This window comes from Caretta caretta, chromosome 16 (genome assembly GCF_965140235.1).
Source record: "Caretta caretta isolate rCarCar2 chromosome 16, rCarCar1.hap1, whole genome shotgun sequence".
In the NCBI taxonomy this organism is placed as follows: domain Eukaryota; kingdom Metazoa; phylum Chordata; order Testudines; family Cheloniidae; genus Caretta; species Caretta caretta.
The window spans coordinates 8,237,700-8,259,197 of NC_134221.1; the positions used below are offsets into that span (position 1 = coordinate 8,237,700).

Genomic DNA, 21,498 nt, shown 5'->3' on the forward strand with positions numbered 1-21,498 from the left:
GTGTAGAGTGGGGAGAACCCCTACCTCAAGAGCGGAGGTTTAATGTCTAATTTGAGATCCTCACAGGGCGGGTGCTGAAACAGCGCAAAGCATTATCACAGGCCACTTCACCTTGAGCAGAGCGGAGCTGCTCCTTCATGTTTGGAGCACCAATGGGGGCTACACTTCAGTCCCCCCAGCCCCTGAGTTCACCAATAAGCCTTCCCCGTGTGATGCAGAGGAGAGAGTGCATTGCTGACCAACCGGAAAGCCTGGAGACTCGTGCTGGGTGCCGCCCTGTCGCTTTAAGAGCTGGATGGATTCTTTGGGAAAAAGCGGCTCCACCCCATATCTACAGGCTGCCAAACCCATTATCCTGGGGGGGGCCCCAGGCTGGGCTCCAGACAGGGGAGCCCCAGATGAACAGCTTTTCAGGGGATCAGCCCTCACCCGCACCTGTCTGCCTGCAGGGCCATGGTGCTGAAAGAGGCCCCCTCTTTCCCCAGCCAGCCAGGGCCTGGGAGCGGGTACACGGTGATCCCGCAGCTGTAGTGCAGAGTGACAGCACCCACCTGAGCCCAGGGAGCTCCCGGCATGTGAAATGCTGCACTGAGAGGTGTCACCCCTTGTTGCGTCGCACCGTAGTGCCAAAGGGAGGTGTGCCAGGCAAGCCACGATGATAGCCCCAAGCCCTGCAGGGGAGCATGGGCCTTCACCAGGCCTGAGGGGGCCTTGCAGACAGAGCAGAAGAGGGAGGGATGTACTCTGCTTAGGGATGGTACCCTGCTCCCGCTTCCAAACCGTGGTCACTGATAGACCCTTCACCCCACAGAGGCCCCCACTCTCAGAGGGCGTCTCCCCATCACCCCAAGCCTAGCTCGTCACTTGCCCTTCTACCCCCTCATTACCGGACAACGTCCTCTCTAACAAGCCCTGTCCACCCACCACCTCCCTGCACAGTCATGGCTGGGCTCCCCTCCAAGCTGCATTCACAGACGGACTGCCCCCTCCAGACACACAGAGCGTCCTCCACACTGAGCTCCACTCACACCTCTCACCTGTGCCTCCCTCCAAATTCCAGCTCACAGACCGACCCTCCTCACCCAGCCCGCGCCACATCCCAGACAGGCCATCCCCTCTCCGAGCGCATCCGCACAGCCTCTCCCCTCCCCTGGAACGATCACAGCGCGCAGATTGCTACCAGCTCTCTCTGCCGCAGCTTTGCTCGCGTCCTGCCGGGCGGTGCGTCCCGCCACACTACCTTCTACAGCGGCACACGGCAAAGAGCGACTGTGGCCCGCTGGCGTGTATCTGCGCATGTGCGTAAGGCACTGCATGGGAGGCGAAAAGGGGACCGGTGGCCTCAAAGCTAGGAGGACAGGGTTGCTTGGAGCTAGCCTTTGCTTGGAGCATAGCTGCACCCCAGAATGCCAGGGAGCAGCGAGAGGAAGGATTGCCCAGTGGTTCAGGAACTAGCCTGTGCGACAGACCCAGATCAGGGGGGTACAGGAGTCTGGTGGAAGGCAAATATATTGGCCACTGGACGAACAGGTTTCTGTTCCCTGAGTGACCAGAGCAGGGGCTGCCCTAGAGCAATCGGGAGCCTGCCAGAACCAATTAAGACAGGCAAGCTAATCAAGACACCTGGAGCCAATTAAGAACTTTCTAGATTCAGTTATGGCAGGCAGGCTAATCAGGACACCTGGTTTAAAAAGGACCTCCCATCAGTTAGTACGGGGGTGTGCCAGGAGCAGGGGGTGAGAATGTGTGCTGCAGGAGGAGTGAAGAGTTCAAGCGTGATCAGGCTTCAGGAGGAAGATCCTGCAGTGAGGACAAAGAAGGTGCTGGGGGAAGGCCATAGGGAAGTAGCCCAGGGAGCTGTAGCTGTCACGCAGCTGATAGAGGGAACATTGTGGACAGCTGCTATCCACAGGGCCCTGGGCTGGAACCTGGTGTAGAGGGTGGGCCCGGGTTCCCCCCCATCCCCCCAACTCCTGATCAGACACAGGAGGAGTTGACCTGGTCTGTGAGAAACACCAGAAGGGAAGGTCTAAATCGGAGAGGGATCTGCCCTGTCCCCAACCCACTAGGTAGGACACAGAGACTGTGGGGATTGTTCTCTGTTTCCCCCATGCTGGCCAGTGATGAGGTTAGCTGAGTGGATGGGCAGGTCTGAGCCACTAGCAAGAGTGGCCAAACTGAGAGCTGCCGTGAATCTCTGAGGCAAGCAAATCCACCAATAAGCGTGGGACCCACCAAGGCAGAGGAGGAACTTAGTCACACCTGGGACTTGAGAGATCCAGGTTCAGTTCCCTGCTCTTCTGCCGTGGAAGTTCTGTGGACAGGAGGTCAGACTTGACCGTCACAATTCCGGTCTTGGAATAGTGGGCAAGTCACTATTGAAATTAATGGAGCTGTAACCAGCTGAGGATCTGGTTTTCTGTTCCTCAGTGTCCCATATGTGAAATAGGGATAACCGCACTGGCCTGCTACCCATGGGTGTTGTGAAGACAAATACATTGAAGAGTGTGAGGTGCTATGGCAGGGGTGGGCAAACTATGGCCCGCAGGCCACCATCTGGCCCATCAGAGCTTTTAATCCGGCCCTCAGTTCCAGCTGGGGAGTGGGGTCGGAGGCTTGCCCTGCTCCACGTGGCTCCCGGGAAGCATCCGCTATGACCCCCCTCTGGCTCCTACGTAGTAGGTGAAGGCATGGTCAGGCAGCTCTGCACGCTGCCCCGTCTGCAGGTGCCCCACAGCTCCCATTGGCCGGGAACGGCACCTGCGGATGGGGCAGCATGCAGAGCCATGTGGCCGCGCCTCCACGTAGGAGCCGGATGGGGGAACATAGTTCCAGGAGCTGCTTGAGGTAAGCGCTGCCCAGAGCCTGTGCCCCTGAGCCCCTCCCGTGCCCCAATCCCCTACCCCTGCCCTGATCCCCCTTCCATGCTCTGAACCCCTCGATCCCAGCCTGGAGCCCCCTCTTGTATCGCAAACCCCTTATTCCCGGCCCCACCCCAGAGCCCACACCCCCAGCTGGAGCTCTTACACCCCCCCCCCCCCGCCACACACACATCCCAACCCCCTGCCCCAGCCCGAAATCCTCATTTCTGGGACCCCACCAGAGCTTGCACCCCCAGATGGAGCCCTTACCCCCTCCTGCACCCCACCCCCCATTTCATGAGCATTCATGGCCTGCCATACAATTTCCATACCCCGATGTGGCCCTCGGGCCAAAAAGTTTGCCCACCCCTGTGCTCTGGTGATGGGGGACAGGGAAGTACTTTAGATAGAGTGAAAGAGCAGGGCTGCACCTGCAGCAGACCATTTGCCTCATCAATGGCAGGAAAGACCGTGCATTACTCATTGGCTCCAGCTACACTCGAAGCAAGGAACCAACTGCAGGGGGCAGCCCCCATGTCTTAGTGCATCTGCACACAGCATGCGCCTTACAGCTGCGGTCTCACCCGGGCACAACACCACAAGGGGCAGGGTACCGGAGAACCAGCCCTGCCGTCTCTGCGAAGGTTCCCGACCGCAAACTCCTGGGCTAGAATATCGATGGCAAGTGAACATAGCAGAGGCATGCTTCCGACTGCACGTGAACGGGCATGGGTGTGTTTTTGCAACAGGCACCCAGCTGCAGTGGCGTCTCTTTTCTGGCCCGACGAGGGCAGCGGGGCTTGGCCTTGAACAGGAAGGGAAGGAGGAGGGGAGATGGGAAGCTTTGCAACATGACATTGCGCCAGATTTCAACTTCCCTTCTCCCGGTGCTGCACTAGCTAAACCGCAGCTCAGGGGCTCCCCAGAAAGAGGAAGGAAGCAAGAGGCAGCGTGCGAGGACGCTGCGAATTCAAAGCTTGGGCCATTAGAAGGGGAGTAGAGATGGGGCCTTTTGCTGGGGGAGCAACTAACCCTCCATGTGCTTGTGTGGTGTCAGACTAACCAGACCCAGGGGTATTGGGATGGAAATCAGACTGCTGCCCTAGCTGAGGTGTGGGTATGAATCCATTCAGCTCAGATGTATATTAACCCTGGAGACAGACCGCCTCATGAGCAGGCAAGCTGAGGGGACAGATTCTGAACCTTAGAGGAAATCCAAGCTTCAACCCGTTACAGGCCACGCTGGCAATTTGGCAGGAGCCCGATCCTCAAAACTGCGCCTGAGTTGCATAAACTGGAGCAGCTCGCAGCCACCCTCTCTGGTTTGTGGAGGTACGGCCTGGGAAGGCTAACGATCCCTGCATGCAGCGCCCCTGCTTGCTCCTCGAGCATCTACAAGGGCAAACCTGGCCGGATGAAAAGGGAACCAACCACGGCATCCACCCTGCTCTCAAACCACAAGTGAATCTCTTCAGAAGCTCAGAAGAGCTTGGGTAATTTATTCCGTAATTTCCTGGCTGCCTTGGCCCTTTCTGCTTCTGGCTCGGATCAGGGCTGCCACAATATCATAAAAAGGGCAGGTCTTGAGCAATCTCTGGCCAGAAGGCAGCGTGCTCCAGTGGCTAGAGTGCTGGACTGAGAGAGGCAAGACACTGAGGTTCTATTCCCTGCTGTGTGACCATGGGGAGTCACTTCACCTCCCTGTGCTTGGTTTTCCCTAGCTGTAAACCAGAGCGAATGATACCTCCCCATCTTAAATATTATTACTATTTTAAAATCTCACATGCAGCCTGCTCTTGGGAGCCTGCCGGCCCAATGTGACAGCCCCAAAAGCACATAGGGAGAAACATCTGCAATGAGGGGTGCTTATCCCAATATCTGGCCTGTTTCAGGCTCCCTGCACGTTGTACCTTTGCTCTCAGCCGTAGGCGGTCAATGGTGTTCTCAGCCTCAGCGTACTTGGTCAGCAGTTTGTGGTAGTCCTCCTGGAAGGAGAGCACACGTCAGGGTCATGTAGGGGTGTTACTGTCACTGAGTTTTACATAGCAACATAAATGTCCAGCTGGGGGAGGGTGGACGCTGAAGGAGCAGTTAGCCACCGGGTATGAAAGTGCCTGGTGCATGTGTACACAGACACACATACACTGCACATGGAAACACTGCAGAAACATATGCCTCAGGTAATAGGGACTTCAGAATTTAGTCTGCAAACCAAGAATCAATACATCAAAAGATTAGTTCCCCCTCTGAACACATGCGCACATGATATTCTACCTGAGCAAGTGACTCTGGTTTCCCTGCTGTTAATCCTAATGCCCTGTCACGAACACCCCATGCAATGATCTGCCCCATGGCAGTGCTGACCGGGATTCCAGAGGGACGAGCATCCCCTGTCAACATGGTCTCCTAGTCCAGAGGCGACACCGTACAGGTGAAGGCTCCAACATTTATTCCCTCCAAGTTCTGCGGCCCCTTTCTGCCCAGCTTCTTGCAGGAGGGAAAAGCGGGGGGCCCCTCTGATTTCAAACCTGTGTAGAGATCCCTTGTCTCTCTCCTAATGAGGTTTCCCTGGTTTGTGAGAGGTGGAAGTTACCTGCAGCTGCTTCACCAGCTCAGTGGCTTGCTGCGGGGACCTGAACTCCTCGGGCACCATGGTGGTGGAAGGGGAAGGGTATTTTTGCGGGGATCCCTCCGTGCTGCTCAGCAACACCTCCCGGACGATCTCCGCAGGAGACTTGAAGACCACGGGGCTCGCTGAGCCCCTGGCCCTCATGGGCAGAGTCCTGCCCCGCGGAGGGCGGTAGCTCTGATCGTCCTTTGGGAACTTCACCCGCGGCTCCACCTTGGACAAATCCGGCAGCGGGTAGTTGAGCTGGCCTCGCCCGTATCGCGAGGCATCGGCTGCAGCCAGGGATGGCCTGACGGGGCCTGACTTGGGCGAGCCAGACCGTTCTGCCTGCTCCCCGGCGTTCCCCTGGGGGCTCAGGGACCTGGACTGCCTGCTAAACTTGGAAGGGAGTGCTGGGGAAATGGCCTTCTTCAGCTTCCGAGCCCTGTCCTGCTGCTGGCTGCCAGCCTGCCGTAGGGAAGGGGGAGTCTTTGTTGCCTGGAGCCTTGAGCTCTCCGAAGGCTGAGACGGAGGCACAGGGCGGTGGCGGGATGCCCTCGCTCCATCAGCAGAGGTAGCCTTGGAGACTATTCGGGGCGGGTCCTCCACGCTCTCAGTATAGGAGGGGTCTGGGAAGGTCTCTGCGTCGATGCTTGGGGCATTCTGAAGGTCTTCCACAGACAGGTGGTGCAGGAGGCTCCGGCTCAGGCTCCAGTGGGGGGAATCGGCCAGCGGGCTCAGATTGGGGCTGTCCAGCTGCCCGCCTGAGGGCGACGAGAACTCCATTTCTGTGGGGAACTCCGGGCTCTCTCCGAGCCGGCTCTGGCTTTCAAAGACATCAGCTCCGGTTCTCTGGCTTGGCTTGGGGGAGCACTCCGGCAGGGTGCTGGAGGGGGGCGGGCTGACGTCTGAGTGTCCCGAAAGCTCCTCTCCGCCATCCGTGGTGAAGCTGAAGGATTTGCCATAGTCCCTGTACAGAGCCTGGGCGTCCCGCAGAGCATCGGGGCTAGCGCTGTACTCTGAGCCATACTGGCCCTCGAAAGAGAGCTCCGGGTAGCCCTCCCCTTCACTCCCTGCCTCCCAGTCCTCCTCCTGTCTCTCCACGTCCCCTGAGCTGGCTCGGTCCTCATCCTCTTCAGTCATGTCTAGCTGCCTGTCTCTCTGTGGGTGCCAGTGGGCTGGGGAGGTTAGGTCCTCCTGTGTCCCATCATGCTCTAGCTCCTCGCCATCATCTGGAAAACAAACAACAGTGCTGCCGTCACCAAGTGCTCGATGGTTTCTTTGTTCATTTGATTTTTGCCCCATGAACTGAACCCCAAAACTGCTCAGGAGAATTGGGTTCTATTCCTGGCCTGCCACTGGCTTGCTGAAGGACGTTGGGCAAGTTATTTCCCTGTCCCATGCCTCAGTTTCCCCATGTGTAAATGGCGGAAATGATACTGACCTCCTTCGTTAAAAGTGCTCTGTAAGAACTAGGTGGGAGTATTATTATTCCTACAAACATGGTTTTTGTTTTGTTTTTTAATAATAATCCATGCTTTTTGCCCCTATATTTTCCTGCTGCAGAGAGTCCCACAGGTCATGTTACTTAGAGAAATAGAGATCACACATACGTAACTGTAATTCTTTCCAGTTCTGCCATTTTAAAATATACTGCCTTTTAATCCTTTCCAAGTGCCCTCTTGTTCCGTTACAAGATCTGAGTGGCTTTCTCCGCACCATGCATACATTTCTAGACCTCCAGCATCTCTCTTTTCTATTCTCCAAGCCAAGCCAACTAGTCCTTGGGTAAAATATTTAAAAGTGCCTTAGCAAGCTAGGTTCCATTGACTTCCAGTGAGGCTCCCAAGTGTCCAAGTCACTTTTGAAGATAAGACTCAGGCGCTTTTGAATATTTTACCCTTAATTTTGTCAACCTGGAAAGTCATATGGAAGCTTCCCTTGCCCAGCGGGTCCAATTCTCCTCTCACACCATTTTAACGCTGGTGGAACTCCATCAACTTCAGTGGAGTTTCTCCTGTCCTGCTGGGGTACATCAAGAGTATCAGGACAAACGTCCCCAATCATTTTTATTGTCCCTGCTTTGGGATGTTTCTATTTCTGTTACGGCTTTACGGGGAGATGGCCAACCCTTGAATGCTATCTTCCAGAGTAGGACTTCAGTATATATGCAACACTGAGAATATATTTAGGGGGTCATCATCTCATTAACCACATGAAGATATTTGCATATTATTCCTTTGCCCTCAATACAGGCTAAGGCTACATCTACCCGGCAGTTGGGAGGCATGGCTGAGCTAGAGGAGATGGAGCTAGTGTACTAAACAGAGAGGTAGCCGCAAGGGCAGCGGGATGGGCTAGTCACCCGAGTACAGTCCCCACCTGGTACTCTAGGTGCGTAGTCAGGTGGCCAGTCTGGCCCTCCGCCCATGCAGCTGGATCACAGGTCACCATACGACCTGCAATCACCCTTCCCAACGGCAGTGCAGGCAAACCCTGGATATCTTCTCGACTCTTCCGGCCACCACTGAGCAGATGCCGGCAAGGACAGCTCGGTCTTTTACAATGAAATCCAAACCCACCACTGCATCTGACCGGCCCTTAAGGATTTCTTCCCCGACGCATTACTTTACCCTGGACGGCCCTAACATTCACCCGCCCCCACCCATTTGCGTGGCTCCTTTTTTCAGCTCCTTCCAGAGTTTCTCACAAAATCTTCCTTCGTCCCAATTCACTGAAATGTTGGTACCATCAGGAAATGTTACTGCTTCCACTGTTCCCTTCCTAGTCCAAGGTCTTAAACTCCTCGGCATTAGCGTGGTTTCCCTTTTAACCGTCGTACACACTGACCAGTCCATCCCCGGGAACAATCATCATCCCCAGCCATTGGAATGCAAGGTGCAGAGAGGAAGGGTAATATTTTCTGAAATGCCCAAATGATTTAGGTGCCGATGTTGCAATCTGGGCTCCTTTGTGATTAGGGCCATGTCTATACAGCGAAGAAAAACCACAGCCAACTTGGGCGCAGGTTGCGGAGCCGTTTCGTTGCTGTGTCGACATCACAGTTCGGGCTGGAGCCCCAGCTCTGGGACCCTCCCACCTCTCAGGGTCCTCGAACCAGCCCGAGCCCAGACGTCGACATGGCAGTGAAACAGCCCCACAGCCTCAGCCCCACGAGCCTGAGTCGGCTGGCACAGGCCAGCTGCGGGTGTCTGGTTGCTGTGTAGACTTAGTCTTAGGCACTTGTGAAAATGTACTGCAGGTGACTTGCCCCAAGACACAGCCGCAATCTGGTATCAAAGCTGAGAACAGAAATCAAGATTCTCCTGGCTGGGGTTTCATACTTCTAGGCTGTGTCCTGACCAGCACTAGTCCTGGTGTTTGCTCCCCACGGAGATGCCAGCTGTTAACATCTTTCCATGCTGCGCAATGATCATTTATTTATTCCAACTCTGGGCTTCCTAGCTAGCAACATGCTGGGACTTTGCCTCTTACCATACAGTTCGAAAGGTTCCTTCACAGAAAGCAGATTTCTACCAACACATATGGACTGCAGCCCATAACTGTGGCCACACAAAGGTAGATGAGGTAGACGCAGGTCCATATTCCCTGCACAACACCTGATGCAGCTGGCATTCCCCTCCTGTGTGTCAGACATGTCAGGGGAAAATCTGCTTGAGTGAATTTCCTGAGAACTGGCAATTCCCAACAGGAGGGCTTCTCTAGCCTGCAGCCATAGCACCTTCAGCCCAGATCCTGCCAGGTCTCATAAGCTGAACGACATCAGACCTAGTCAGTGCTCGGGTGAGGGACCTCCAGGAAAACGTTAAGGCATTGCAAGGATGGGCACTGGAATTCCCACAGGTAGCGCTCTCTTTGCCCCAGTGCTGTGACGCTGAATGAGATTATTCACTGCAGGCCCTCATCTCTGCATGAAAGGGATCCTGAAAGACCCTCAGTGTTTTCTGCAGGTGGAAGGACGCTGCTAATAGGCGTGTGCTGGCCACATGCCAACTGCGGTTTCAATCAGATACAGAATAGCTCCTCCCTTCCTGTACTAAACTGTTGTGAGGCACACATCCGATGGGTTCAGTGTTCTACCCCAGAGGTAGCTGCATTTTACTGGCAATACCTAGACACTTAAGCTCACTGGAATTAGTCTTATTCAAGGCATGTGAGCTGCATTTCCCAGGACCCAGCAGACTACTGGGGTCTGGAGAAAACACCCCATGCCCTGGCATCGCCCATCCCCCCGTGGCAGTTACTCTCTGCTCTGAGCTATCTGGGCTATCTCCGTAGTACATGCAGGCTACCAGAGGAAGAGGAGAGAAGAGAGAACCGACTCACCAGCGGGTGGGCTCCTGGTATTGTCCCCTTGGACACTGCTCCACTCAAACTCCTGCAGTTCACGAAGGTCGAAGCTCCTGTCACTCTGGGCCAAGAGCCCCTCGGGGGAAGGTGGCCCCTTCAGAAGCCTGACGTTTCCCAGGAACTCCAGTTCTGCGGGCTCCTGGGCCGGGGACTCACCCCACTGGCCAGCGCCACCCACCAGTCCGTTCTCATCCAGTCCAGCAACTCCCTTCTCCTCCATGTATCCCTCAGACCCCTGCTCCACCTCCTCCTCCTCCCAGCGCTGCCGTTGCCCAGAGCCATGGCCAAGGTCCACCTCTCCCCAGCGGGCCCACGGTGCCGCGCCGGCCATGTCCTGCCGTCCCCGGCGAATGGCGTGAGGTGATGCGGCAGGGCGAGAAGCCTGGCTAAGGAGGCACCTGCCGGGGCAGAAGAGGCTTCACTTGCATCATTTCATGGGGCAGGCGCCGAGAAAGCTCCGGGGGCTGGGGGCGCCTTGCTTCCTTGGGAAATGTAGGTCACATCGCGGCTCCATTCAGCGCTTCAGTATCCTGCCTGCAGCTAAGAGGAGACAGGCAGAGAGAGGGAGAGAGACGCGTCATGGCAGCCAGGAGGGACACAGTGGGCTCTATTCAGACAGTACCTCTCCCTGTGTGTGCCCCCCCACCAGCACAGAGATGTCAGCTGCTGCCTGAAGCTTCCCCCACCAGCTCTCCCCATCCCCAGCTCCAAGGGGAGCCAAGTCACCTCAGGGATTGTACCCTTCCCTCTCCAAATAAGGGAGGGGGCAGGAACCCCCCCGCCCCCCAAAGGGGCCCAACATCCAGGCTAGGCGCCACATAGATGCCGTCGTGCTGCCTGTACTGGGGCCTCGTGACACGGGCGCGGTCACGTCTCCACACAGCGACGTCCTGGGTCTCTGTCCAAGGCAACATCCCACGCGGAAGCTGGAAAGGTGGCACCCTGCCCGCTCCCTAGGCTGCTGAGCCCACCGGCCCCACGCGGCGCTCCCCTCTCGACACTGGGCATGCTGCTGGGAGCCCCGGCCCACTCAGATGTGCTCCCGGGGAGTGGCAAAGAACTGCTTATTGGTACGGTGTGCTGGGCCACAGCCTGAACCCAGCACCACGTCCCGCGGCCCTGCACGTGTAACCCCCACACCTCCCAGCTCGTGGCACCGAAACCACTTAGAGAGAGAGCCTTAAACGAGTCTGTTCTCCAGCCTCAGCTAACAACCAGTTGGCTTTTAGCTCGTGCAGTGGAGCCTCATGCACTAAGCTCCAGAGGTCCTGGGTTCGATGCTGCCCACCGACAACCGGGGTCTGTTGGCGTTACACATGCAGCAACTCAACATCAGCAGGGCGGGACAGTGGCCTTCACCTTCCCACACAGCCGTCTCCCTGCCCTTCCTTCCAGGACACATAGCCCGAAACACAATCCCTCCCTGCCTCTTGCCAGCCCGGTCCCAGGATCACAGCCGCCGCACAAGAGCGGGCAGAAGGGAGCGCTGTGCTGTAATGCGCACGCACCTCCCCACTCCCAAAGCCTCGCTCGTCGTGATGTCGGCCGGCGTGGGCAGCGCATTCAAGAGCTGCCGGGCCTCAATCGTAAGTCTAACTTGTGAGCAGGCTGGCCATACCGTCCTGCCAGCCCTTCAGCGAACGCCGCGCCCCTTCACCTGGGCATGCAGACAAGACCTGCCATGAAACCCGGCAGGCCCATCTGCGGTCTGGGCCAGGCGTCAATGCCAGCCACACTCAAAGTGGGCATTAGGACCAGTCCTCCTCCATCCTGGAGCAGATGAGGCAGCTTCGGGTCTGCCAGGGAGGTCACACACAAACATGGCATTGCTCAGAGCGCCAGGGCGGCTTTCCAGCAGCAGCAGCTGGCGAGGCTGCAATTCTCCTACAGGGGAGGCTATTCAGGGCAAGGACCGGCTCCACCCCACCCCCTCTTCCGTGCAGCTGGAGAGACACTGACCCACTGTTACAGGCCACTCCGTCACGGCGAGCAAAGCAATCAATGGCTGGACGGGTGCTGCACCTCAGGCAACGCTGTCAGAGCGGTCGTGGAGGGGGTGCCCAGGAGGCGCTGCAGGGAACGGTGAGGGGGGCTGGCTGTGGGGGAGCTCCCAGCTGTGCCGGTCCCTGTCTCAACACCGCATTGGAGAAATGCCAGTCCGGCCCCGAACAAGTCAGGTCACCTGTCCTGCTGGAAGCACAAGCCAGCTGGTAGCTCTGCGAGGGGGTGATGTGCTACAGCCCATCTCCTCCTGTGGCTGGGGTGAGGAAAAGGAAATTCTCACTTCCTCAGCCGCTGGGGGAGAGCTGCCCGGTGTGCACGCTGGCTGGGCCTGGGGAGTGGAGACCTCGCCTGGGGGGGCCGAGAGCCCCCGTCCCCTAGACCGCACTCAGCGGCAGAACTTCCTTGGCCTCCTCTCTCCAGTCGTCCCTCCCCATATATTCAGCCTCAGCCGGAAGCGACCGCAGGAGTCAGACGCACCACCCCAAAGGAAGGGAGGTCAGTGCTGCTCTGTGCCATTAGGGTTTGGAGCCCAGGGCAGCAAGAACCAGGGGAGCAGCTGGACCTGGAGCTGCCCTGCGAGGAGCCTCCCACCGTGCCTGGGCATTGTGTGCCGGGAAGCAGCTCCCAACAGCCTGGGGAGGCTCTTACGCAGCTGAGCTGGTGTTTATCCTCCCCCCACATCCACCAACAGCCCCACTCTCTCCCTTCCTCTGTCTCTTTGCTGCAAGGGCCTTTCCCCAGCCACTTCACCCCCGCTCAGCACTCAGTTCTGCCCCGTCAGGACACCCCTTCGAGAAAAGAACCCACTGCAGGAGCGCGCAGGCATCCCCCGGAGCACCTAGAGCCATTGCTCAGCCAGGCAGGGGGACCTCAGTACATTTGCATGATGAGACAGTCTGTTCTGCTGCCTCTTCATGGGGCCCCAAGGAGCAGGTGATCTGCATGCTCCCCTCTGTGCAGGCTGCCTGCCACCAGCTCCCACAACTCCCCCCGGTATCCTCCAGGCTGCAATGGAGGGATCAGAGAGCGGGCAGAGGACCCCAGGAAACTCCTGTCTTGCTCAGATCAAAGCTAGACGTTCTCTCCCTCTCTGCACTGGGCACTGCCCCTGGCTGTGCCAGGCACTGATCCGCCCAGCTCCTTGGTCCTGCGGAGCCAGGAATTGGTCACCAATATCTGCACGGTCAGACCCTTTGACAGCCAGTGACGCCTGCATCCACGGTGTCTGCCGGCTATGTTACTGGACATGACCCTGTCGTGCAAACTCCTGCCGTGTGCCATCAGGGAGCAGCACCTCATGCGTTTACACTGCCAATGTGAGCTGGAGTGCGTGTGCAGTGAGCCCTTCGGCCACCCTGTCTGTCCGATAACAAACATCCTCTTGCCCTGAAACCGCTCAGCCTCGAGCCGCTTGTTTCACGTCACTAGCCAGTTTCACCCCATCTGCCTCTTTTCGCACTTCGTCCTTCCCTTTGCAATGGGACCTTCCCTTCTAGGGCAAGGTGCCACAAAGCTAGTGCAGGCCGTTTGCCCGATCCTGGCTGCCATGGACCAAGCGAAGCTGCTTAACAGCCAGGCCACTGTACTGGCAAACAAGCCGACTGATGTTCAGCGGTGCCAGGCACCTGCGGCTCCAGCTGGAGTCAGTGGCCCTGGGACGCCGGCAGAGGTACTGGGGACACCAATCCCCTGTGCGGTGGACACCAAGCTGCTCAGGGGACATGGTGCCCATCAAGGCCTAGATCACTGGTTTGAATCTGGCTCCAGGAGAGTAGCAAGCAGCCAACCACTGGTGGCCTGTGTGAAATGAGCGGTTGGGTCTCAGCCTAGTGCCCACTGGGGAGGCGTCCACGGAACAAAACCCACCAACCCAAATCATCACACGACGAAGAGCAGCCAAGGACGTGAACGGGCCCTGGAAGCCCAAATGCCCTGGTCTCCTCAGCAGCGATGCCTCCGGGGGCCGAGGCTCCTGGTGTGGGTGGGGAGGCTTGCTCGGCTGCAGACCCAGCTGTTCTTGTCCTGTGCACCAGCGAACGACTGGCCTCCAGCACCGCATTCACTTTCAGTTTTAACGAGCAACGCCCAACACAGCCCCTCCCACTCCACCCTGCCAGGCTCCGAAGCCAACGGGCCGCTCCTGAGCTGAGAGCTCACAACTCACCGCAGTCTGGCCTCAGCCAAATTCAGACTCAAGATTGGGAAGGGAAAAAAAAAATGAAATCAAAGAATAAAACAAGCCTCACCCCCAGCACTATCCCCCTCGTCGGTGCAGTCTCAGTTAAAACTCCGCTCCCATCACTAACCCTGAGAATACCGGCAGGCTCCAGCTTGCCAGCCGCATGAATGCTCTGGAGTCCCCAGCATTAACTTCGCTGCTCTCAGCTCTTGTTCCTGTGCCAGGCCCTGCCCCACAACCGCTTCCTCCCCTCTGGCAGCCAGGAGCAAAATCGCACCCCAGCAAACTGCTCTGCTCTCCTGTCTTCCTTGCTGTGGAACAAGGAAGCAGAATGTTCTCTCAGCTGTGACCCCAACCCCCGGTCTTCCCCCCACATGCGATGCCTCACCCAAAAAAGGTATTATAGTAAGTCCACAACTACCTGGGACTTCCCTGTCACCAGTGCTGTGCACCGTGGCCACTCAAACCTTCAGTGCCATTGGGATTAGAACTGAGATCCCCCCGTTAAAAAAAACCAAAACAAAACACAGGCCCCCTTCATTTGGGCTACTGGAGAATCACCCTCAGCTGTTAGCAATATAGGGCCAATGACACACAGCTGCACAACTGGGCACACATCATCCAATACAGGGCACGCATGTACACACACACACACACACCCACCCCTGCTCATTCCTGGATTAAATCCCGGGACACTAATGAGCAGCACGTGGGTCTTTAGCTGGGGCGAACAAGGTCAGAGCGCTGGGGGCAGTAATGAGCCACTCCCAGAGAGCATTGTAGCTTCTGCCACCTACCAATGCCCACCCCAAAAGGATGATGCAGGGGAAGGAGCTAATGCAAAGACACCTAGCTGGTAGGGGGAGCTCGACCTGCCAAAGCCAGCGAGGACTTATCCCCCACAGTCTCAATCCCCCAGGTCATTCAGCAGGGGAACAAGCTGGGCTCGCCACCGGGCAGTTGGAAGCGGAGAGAAGAACCTAAACAAGGGCATTAATGTCCCTAGAGCCCACCACAGGGTCCGTGCAGTAGAACCCGGAAAGGGGCAGACGGGCTTTGTTTCAGGATGGAGAGCTCCAAGGCTCTCCCGCCCTCCAGGATGCGTGGGCGGGCATGGAGTTGTTTGAGGTCCTTCCATTTCTCCCCAAGCCTCTGGTAGCTATGCAGATTCGGGCGAGAAGCGGTCAGCCAGAGTTAGCGGGGAAGAGAGCCAAATAAGGGGGGAGGCCGACAGCCGAGAGAGAGGACAACAAAATAAGAGAACAGCCAGACTGAGCTTGGAGCCTGTTCACTGTCTGCACGGAACCATGTCGGTGTGTATGGCAAGTCAGACTGTGTGTGAAAGAGACAGTGGCTGAGATCCAGCAGACTCATTCCACTGATGACCTAAGGGCAGGACTGGAGAACTTTCACTCCCTTCCTCTCCAGCTGATGCCTTATTATTGTGGCCTGGGGTTTCCCAGTGACTAGTGATTTCAAGAGCCCAAATAGAGATGCTTTAAAGGGGCCTGTTAGACACCCATGCTCTGGAAATCAGGCCCCTCCCCAAGGGGGCTCATGTTGGGCTTTTGAAAGCCCTGGCCTCTCTCTGTGGTTGTAGCACCTTTGGGCCCCAGTCAGGAATCAGGGCCGCACTGTGCTAGGCCCTGTACAACCAGGATAGATACGGCCCCTGCCCCAGCTCACAATTCAGTATGTAGTGAAATACATCCCACCTTTCTCATTATGCCCCCTCTCCTCGCAAACACAGGCCCTGGCGGGCTTCTTCTGCCTGACACAAGACCCACACCCCTCCACTCACCACAGCCACAGGCTCACTGTCCCTAGCCTGGGCCCTGGCTGCCAGCTGGCACCCCAGAGCTGGCCAAAGGGCCGAGCCACAACTCTAGAGGAACTCTCTAAGAAGGGGAAGAAGTCAGACTGCAGGAATTCTCCTGTGCTGCCAAGATTCCTGATACTTCAAGACACCGAAGGGCAACACGGACGTCTCTCTGATCCCTTCCCCCGGAAGGAGATCAGTCCTGCCCACGGGACCTCGTGCCCCACCCCTCGCCCCATCCGAACCCCCTCGCAGCTTTCGGCACCCTGTGCTTGCTCCAAACCCGCACCCCTCTGCATCACAGGTGAGCAGGTGGCCGCAGAACGGCAGCCACAGCACGGCCCCGCTGCTGGCTGCGACCCCAGCTCCCTCAGGTGAACGGGCAGCCGCTCCGAGCCGGAGCTGCAGCTCCGAGCCAACGGGAACCTGCCTCTGACTGTGAAGGCTCAGAGCCCCCCAAGGCCTGGCAGTAGGGCACAGAGTCACCTCCCATCTCCTGCCCCCTCCCATCATCACCAGCCAGAACAAAACCAGGAGCACTGGAGGCTGATATTATCCACCCACAGGCCAGGCCCAGCACGGGCAAGGGTGGTGGCAGCTTCTCCCAACACTGCCCTGCCAACAGGCCTGAGCCTAATCTGCAGGGGGCCCCTACTAGACACTCAGACACTCTGGTAAAGAATGTGATAGAAACCCTGTAGTGTTCAGGGCCCTGGTCCTCGGCTGGGATGGCTAACAAGCAAGCTGGCTAAAGTCAGTCTGGGAGGGGGGGTGGTTTTCATGGGTGGGGCCACTGCTGGGAGCCAGACAGCAACTCACCAACTCGTCGTCTTCTGCAGGTCACTGAGCCCGCAGCACTGCCTTGATCTCAGCGGCGCACCAGGAGAGAGTGGTAAAGAGCCACAGGAAAACTGATTTCTGCTAACACTGAACAGGGAGCTTTGCTGGGATAAAGCAAACAGTGTCATCCCTCGAGTTACCCAACCATAAGGCTTCTGCCTAGAATCTTCCCCAGCTCTCTCCCACCTGGCTTCCTGCTACATTTTTCGCCGAAGCAGTCCCGGCTGCTGCCATGGAAATGGTCTGAGATCTCCAGTGGGACTGGAGGTGGCCTGTACATTCATGAATGGGAGGGAAGCACCCACAGCAGGTGGTAACAGTACCCGGGTTTTTTGGGAGGCTTCCTTCTGGCCTGGAGTTTTAAACCCAAATTTTCAAAAGCTGTCCCTGATTTTGGGTGCCCAACTTGAGGCAGACACCTGATTTTCAGAGGTGCTGAGCACCCGCGGGTCCCATTGATGCCAGTGGTGGGTGCTCGGCCCCACTGAGAATCAAGCCCAAGGTGCCTTAAATTGGGTACCCAGAATCAGTGGTCACTTTGGAAAACATGGGTCTTGCGGCATGTGTGTCTGCATGCACAGAAGCAGGAGTCGGGAAAGATGCATGATTCACATCCAGGTTGCCCAGCTTTGCTTCCCTTACTGCTCTTTTTCCCTGGTGCAACTCCAGAAACCCACAGCCCTTTCAAAGCAGCGGCAGGAGCTGGTTCTGAGCCGCCTGCATCATTACAACCCGTGTAACTTTCCGAACAGGACTCCCTGCTACAGTCAGACCCAATGGAAGAGAAAACAGCTCTCAAGAGATAACTGGTGTTAAATTAGTGTTTTGTTTTCTCTCAGGGCGTCAAACCACAGCCATCAACACAAACTCCCTCCAGGCCACAGGAGCTGTGTGTCAAACTCCCTACAAGCCACACAGGCAGCGTGGCTACTCCCAACATACTCGTTACAACCCAGACCAACGGTGTGAAACGCCCAAACACACGCCCTATGCCCTGGGAAAGCGGGAATCCAGGCCATTTTCATTTCGCAATGACACTGCCAAGACTCATTCATTCAGTTTTACTCATCAACCAAATAGCTTCTTCTCTTACTGTTGCTCAGAATTAGCACACCCATGCCCCTGGAAAAACTCAAATTGGCTTCCTTAATCAAAACGTTCCCCTCAATCACAACACACACACACGTTTGTTCCTAGAGGTTGGCCCCTGACCCGGGCTGCATGGTAGGTTACAGCAAGGCTGCTCAAGGACTCTGGGTGGAACGCTAGGCTATGGCTGATGTAGCTATGAGTCGGTGAGCACAAAGGGGCTAACTGATTTTACTTGCAATTAGCTATAATCAGCTTTGGTGCTAAGATCACATTGGTAGCAACGGAGGGGCAGAGGGAGTGCCTTGTGATACTGCAGCTTTGGACTGGGAATTAGCGACTGTATTAGCTGGATCGGTAAACTGGAGGTGGGATCCCTGCTGGACGACTGCTGGTTGCTTGGGCTACTGGTGGTAAAAAGCTTAGACGAATCCTACTAAAAGGAGTGTCAGTTGCAAAGGATCCTGGGAGCACAGAAATGACCACAGCAGATCAGATGAACGGTCCATCTCATCCAGTGTCCTGCCTGACAGTGGCCAGCTGCAGATGGTCAGAAAAGTGCCAGAAACCTGACAGGGGACAATTATGCAGTGGGCTGCCTACAGCCAGACCATTGTACCTGTATCAATGTGACCCTAGCAATTGATCATAGCAGTAGAAAAGAGGCACAGGGCATTTAATTCAGACAAGTGGTCATTGAGAGCCCAGTTCTGCCAACCTCACTCGCACCAAGTCGTGCTTTGTTCCAGGAGTAAAGCAACGATTTCAATGCGGCCAACCCTGGTATTACTCATGGTGAGCAAGGGGGACAGAATCAGGCCCCAAAGCATTGTGGACCATGGGAGGGGGAGGAGGAGGGAAATCCATCCAACTTGGACATCCGAACACCCCCACTGAGGAGCTGGTTGAGTCCTTTTGGACTTGGATCCGCTCCAAGATGCTCAGTGTTCCACGGCGATTCGACCCCTTGTCTCTACTGCTGGAAACAGCAGAACTGGAGCCAGAAGCCTGGGCAGGCAAGGGATTCTCAGCATCTACAAGTAACTGACGCTCCAGCCTGGGACAGGGCAGCCCAGAGGCAGGAAGAGGAACAAAACCTCCAGTGCAAAGCTCAGACCAAGAAGCAACCCAGCAACCCCCCCCCCCCCCCCCCGCCCAAGTTCGACAAACCTCACAGCAGACCAGTTACCTAAAACCTGCCAGGATGAACCTGCTCCCTACGAAGACTCTATCCCTCTCCCCACTTCCGGGCGGACTCCAGCTCGGGTCAAACATGAGCCTTGGGAACAACCTGGCGCGAGTTTGGACCTGGATCCACCCTTTGAGGTTCAGGCCTGTCTGACTCGCTTAGCCACAGCCTAGGCAACAGCTATAAACAAAGCTGTGATCACCGCAGCACTCAGACCGGGCGGCCTCTTGCTTCACACGCGCCCCCCGCACGCTGCAGGAAATCCCCACCGAGGCAAAACAGAGCAACAGAAAGTCTCGCTGCTTTGGGGCAGCGGCGACATTAACTGTCAGGCTCAGGAGACACCGGACGGCCAGGGGAGCAAGGCAGAGCGCCCAGACGGGGAGTGGAAGAAGCAGCATCAGAGCTGGATACCGTGGTGACAACATCACTCGAAATGCTGGGGCCATGGTGCCTGGGCTTCCCTTCGCCCGGCCTCCACACGGCCTGGCGTGCCCACCCCACACTGCATCCTGCTGCCTTCTGGCCTCTCTAGCCTGCGCCAGCCTCTGTTTCCCTCTCCGCTCTGCTGCCCGGAAACTGGGCTCTGAGCAAAGACCCCAGATATTCCAACCCTCCAGCTGGCGAAGTGCCCGACATCCGGAGAGCACAGGGGCTGCCCAGTTGCCGGCAACCCTGGGGAAGCCGAAGCAGTGGGGTTGGAAGGTTAGATACACTCACCTGCTGCTTTCTGCCTTCTCCCTTAGCCGTTATAGGAGCCACTTTCCACACACCCCGAGCGCAGCCTGGCTCCCTGCTTTGGGTCCTCAGAGCCGTGCAGCCCTGCGGAGCTCAGATCACCTCTTTCCTAAAGTCTCTCTCTGTCTCTCTCCCTCCAGCTCTCAGGCGCCCCTGGCTCCTCTCCAGCCTGTGCTGTCAGACTGAGGAGCCTCTCCCCACGCGCTCCCTCCCCGCCCCCAATCTCGCTTTCGAAGGCAGAAGCAGGAAGCGTGCAGGCAGATTTCCTACAAGTTTTCACGTGTGTGCGTGCAGACAAAACTTCTTAACCCCGTCGAGCCCTGCAGGCTGGCACAAGCCCCGTGTGTCCAGACGCTTCATCCCACCATCCTCACCTCTTCCTGCAGCCATACTATAATCCCTTCCAGGGATTCCGTCTTAGCTGCAGCTTTAAAATGGATCCACTATCTCTGGTGAATTTAGTGCTGGACTCTAACCCCTGGAGCCCGCTATCCACAGAGCAGGGGCAGCGGTAGGGCAAGCTCCTTCCATGCTGCTCGGCCAATGTGCCACCTCTAGGGGTGAGGGCGGCATTCAGTGCCCACTGTGCATTCAGTCCTTGGCTGATACTGCACAAAGACGCCTATCTACATATCTCCAAAGAGGGGCACCTGGTGAGAAAACTGGGGCCACACCTACAGTATGACAGGGCTGGGAGATGTCTCGGAGGTGTAGAGTGGGGAAAGTGACCGATGCTAAGAAACCAGGGACCATCCCTCCTAACCAGGGTTTGGCAGATATGAGATTAGCTTGTGTGATGTGGTCACCTCTGCTGGGAACTGAATGGCGAGCTACCAACTCGTGTCATTGAATGAATCGGACGGTAACAGCCTTTGGTCGCTAATGACCTCCCTTTGGGGATATTCACAGAGGGACATCCCTCCTTTGTAAAATGCTCGTGCTGACTTGAGCTGGCTTTGAAGATTTCGCTCCTCCCATATTGCAGTATCTGAGGTTCCTCTTTTGGTGTCGCGGGTTCCTTCTGCCCTCGTGTCTATGAAGCTGCATCTTGTTGGGGTCTCCGTTTCTACAGCCCCCCAACACTACAGCATCTCACTAGCACACATAGATGTATCCTCACCATACCCCCAGGGAGGGAAGTATCCTCCTCCCCATTTCGTGGATGGGGAAGCGAGGAACCCAAGGTCACACAGAAAGCCTGCGGCAGAGGACTTGGCCCCAGATCTCCTGACAGCTAGTTCTTGTGTTTTGACCACAAGACCATGCCTCTTCCTACATTACTCCGCGCTGCCTCTTCCACAGTGGGGTGCAGGCAGCTGATCTGCGTTGACAAGGACTGCACTCCGCCAGTCCGTTCTGCCCCTGGGGGACGGGAGGAGGAATATGACACACACCAGAATGAAGGGATAGTCGGAGCTGTGCAAAACTTAATAAGCAGCTCTGTGTTCTGACCCATATGTTTCAAAAAAAAGTCAAGAAAATAGAATACAAATTCCCTATGCAAGGCCAACATAAAACTTGCTCTATTGGCAACATCCTTGGGAGCCTGCAATAGGACCCTTTCCATAAGGCGGTTTGGCCCCCGCACAAACTATTGTCAGGGGCATCTAGGCAGAGAACTGTTGCATGGAGGCTCATCACCCGAGACTATCTTTTTTTAGCAGTAAAAGGCCTACTTCGGGAGACTGCATGGTCTAGTGGATACAGCACTGGACAGGGATTCATGAGACCTGGGTTCCAGTTCCACCTCTACACGGACCTGCTGGGTGACCCTGGGCAAGTCGCTTTTCCACTCTGTGC

General features: G+C 56.7%; 1 protein-coding gene across 4 annotated transcripts in view; it reads right to left on the reverse strand.

The window, feature by feature from the left end:
• AKNA (AT-hook transcription factor) overlaps positions 1 to 21,498 on the reverse strand; it is a 73,508-nt gene that overhangs the window by 37,031 nt on the left and 14,979 nt on the right. For 3 of the 4 annotated variants that reach the window (XM_075120653.1, XM_048822772.2, XM_075120652.1), the window contains exons 2-4: positions 9,817 to 10,380; positions 5,455 to 6,701; positions 4,772 to 4,846 (exon numbers count right to left, since the gene is read on the reverse strand). In XM_075120653.1, the coding sequence (XP_074976754.1) occupies positions 4,772 to 4,846; positions 5,455 to 6,701; positions 9,817 to 10,171 (1,677 nt within the window). In that variant the 5' untranslated portion in view covers positions 10,172 to 10,380. Of the gene's footprint in view, positions 1 to 4,771; positions 4,847 to 5,454; positions 6,702 to 9,816; positions 10,381 to 19,680; positions 19,878 to 21,498 lie in introns of those variants that run through there. The other variant, XM_075120651.1, reaches the window with a different exon arrangement.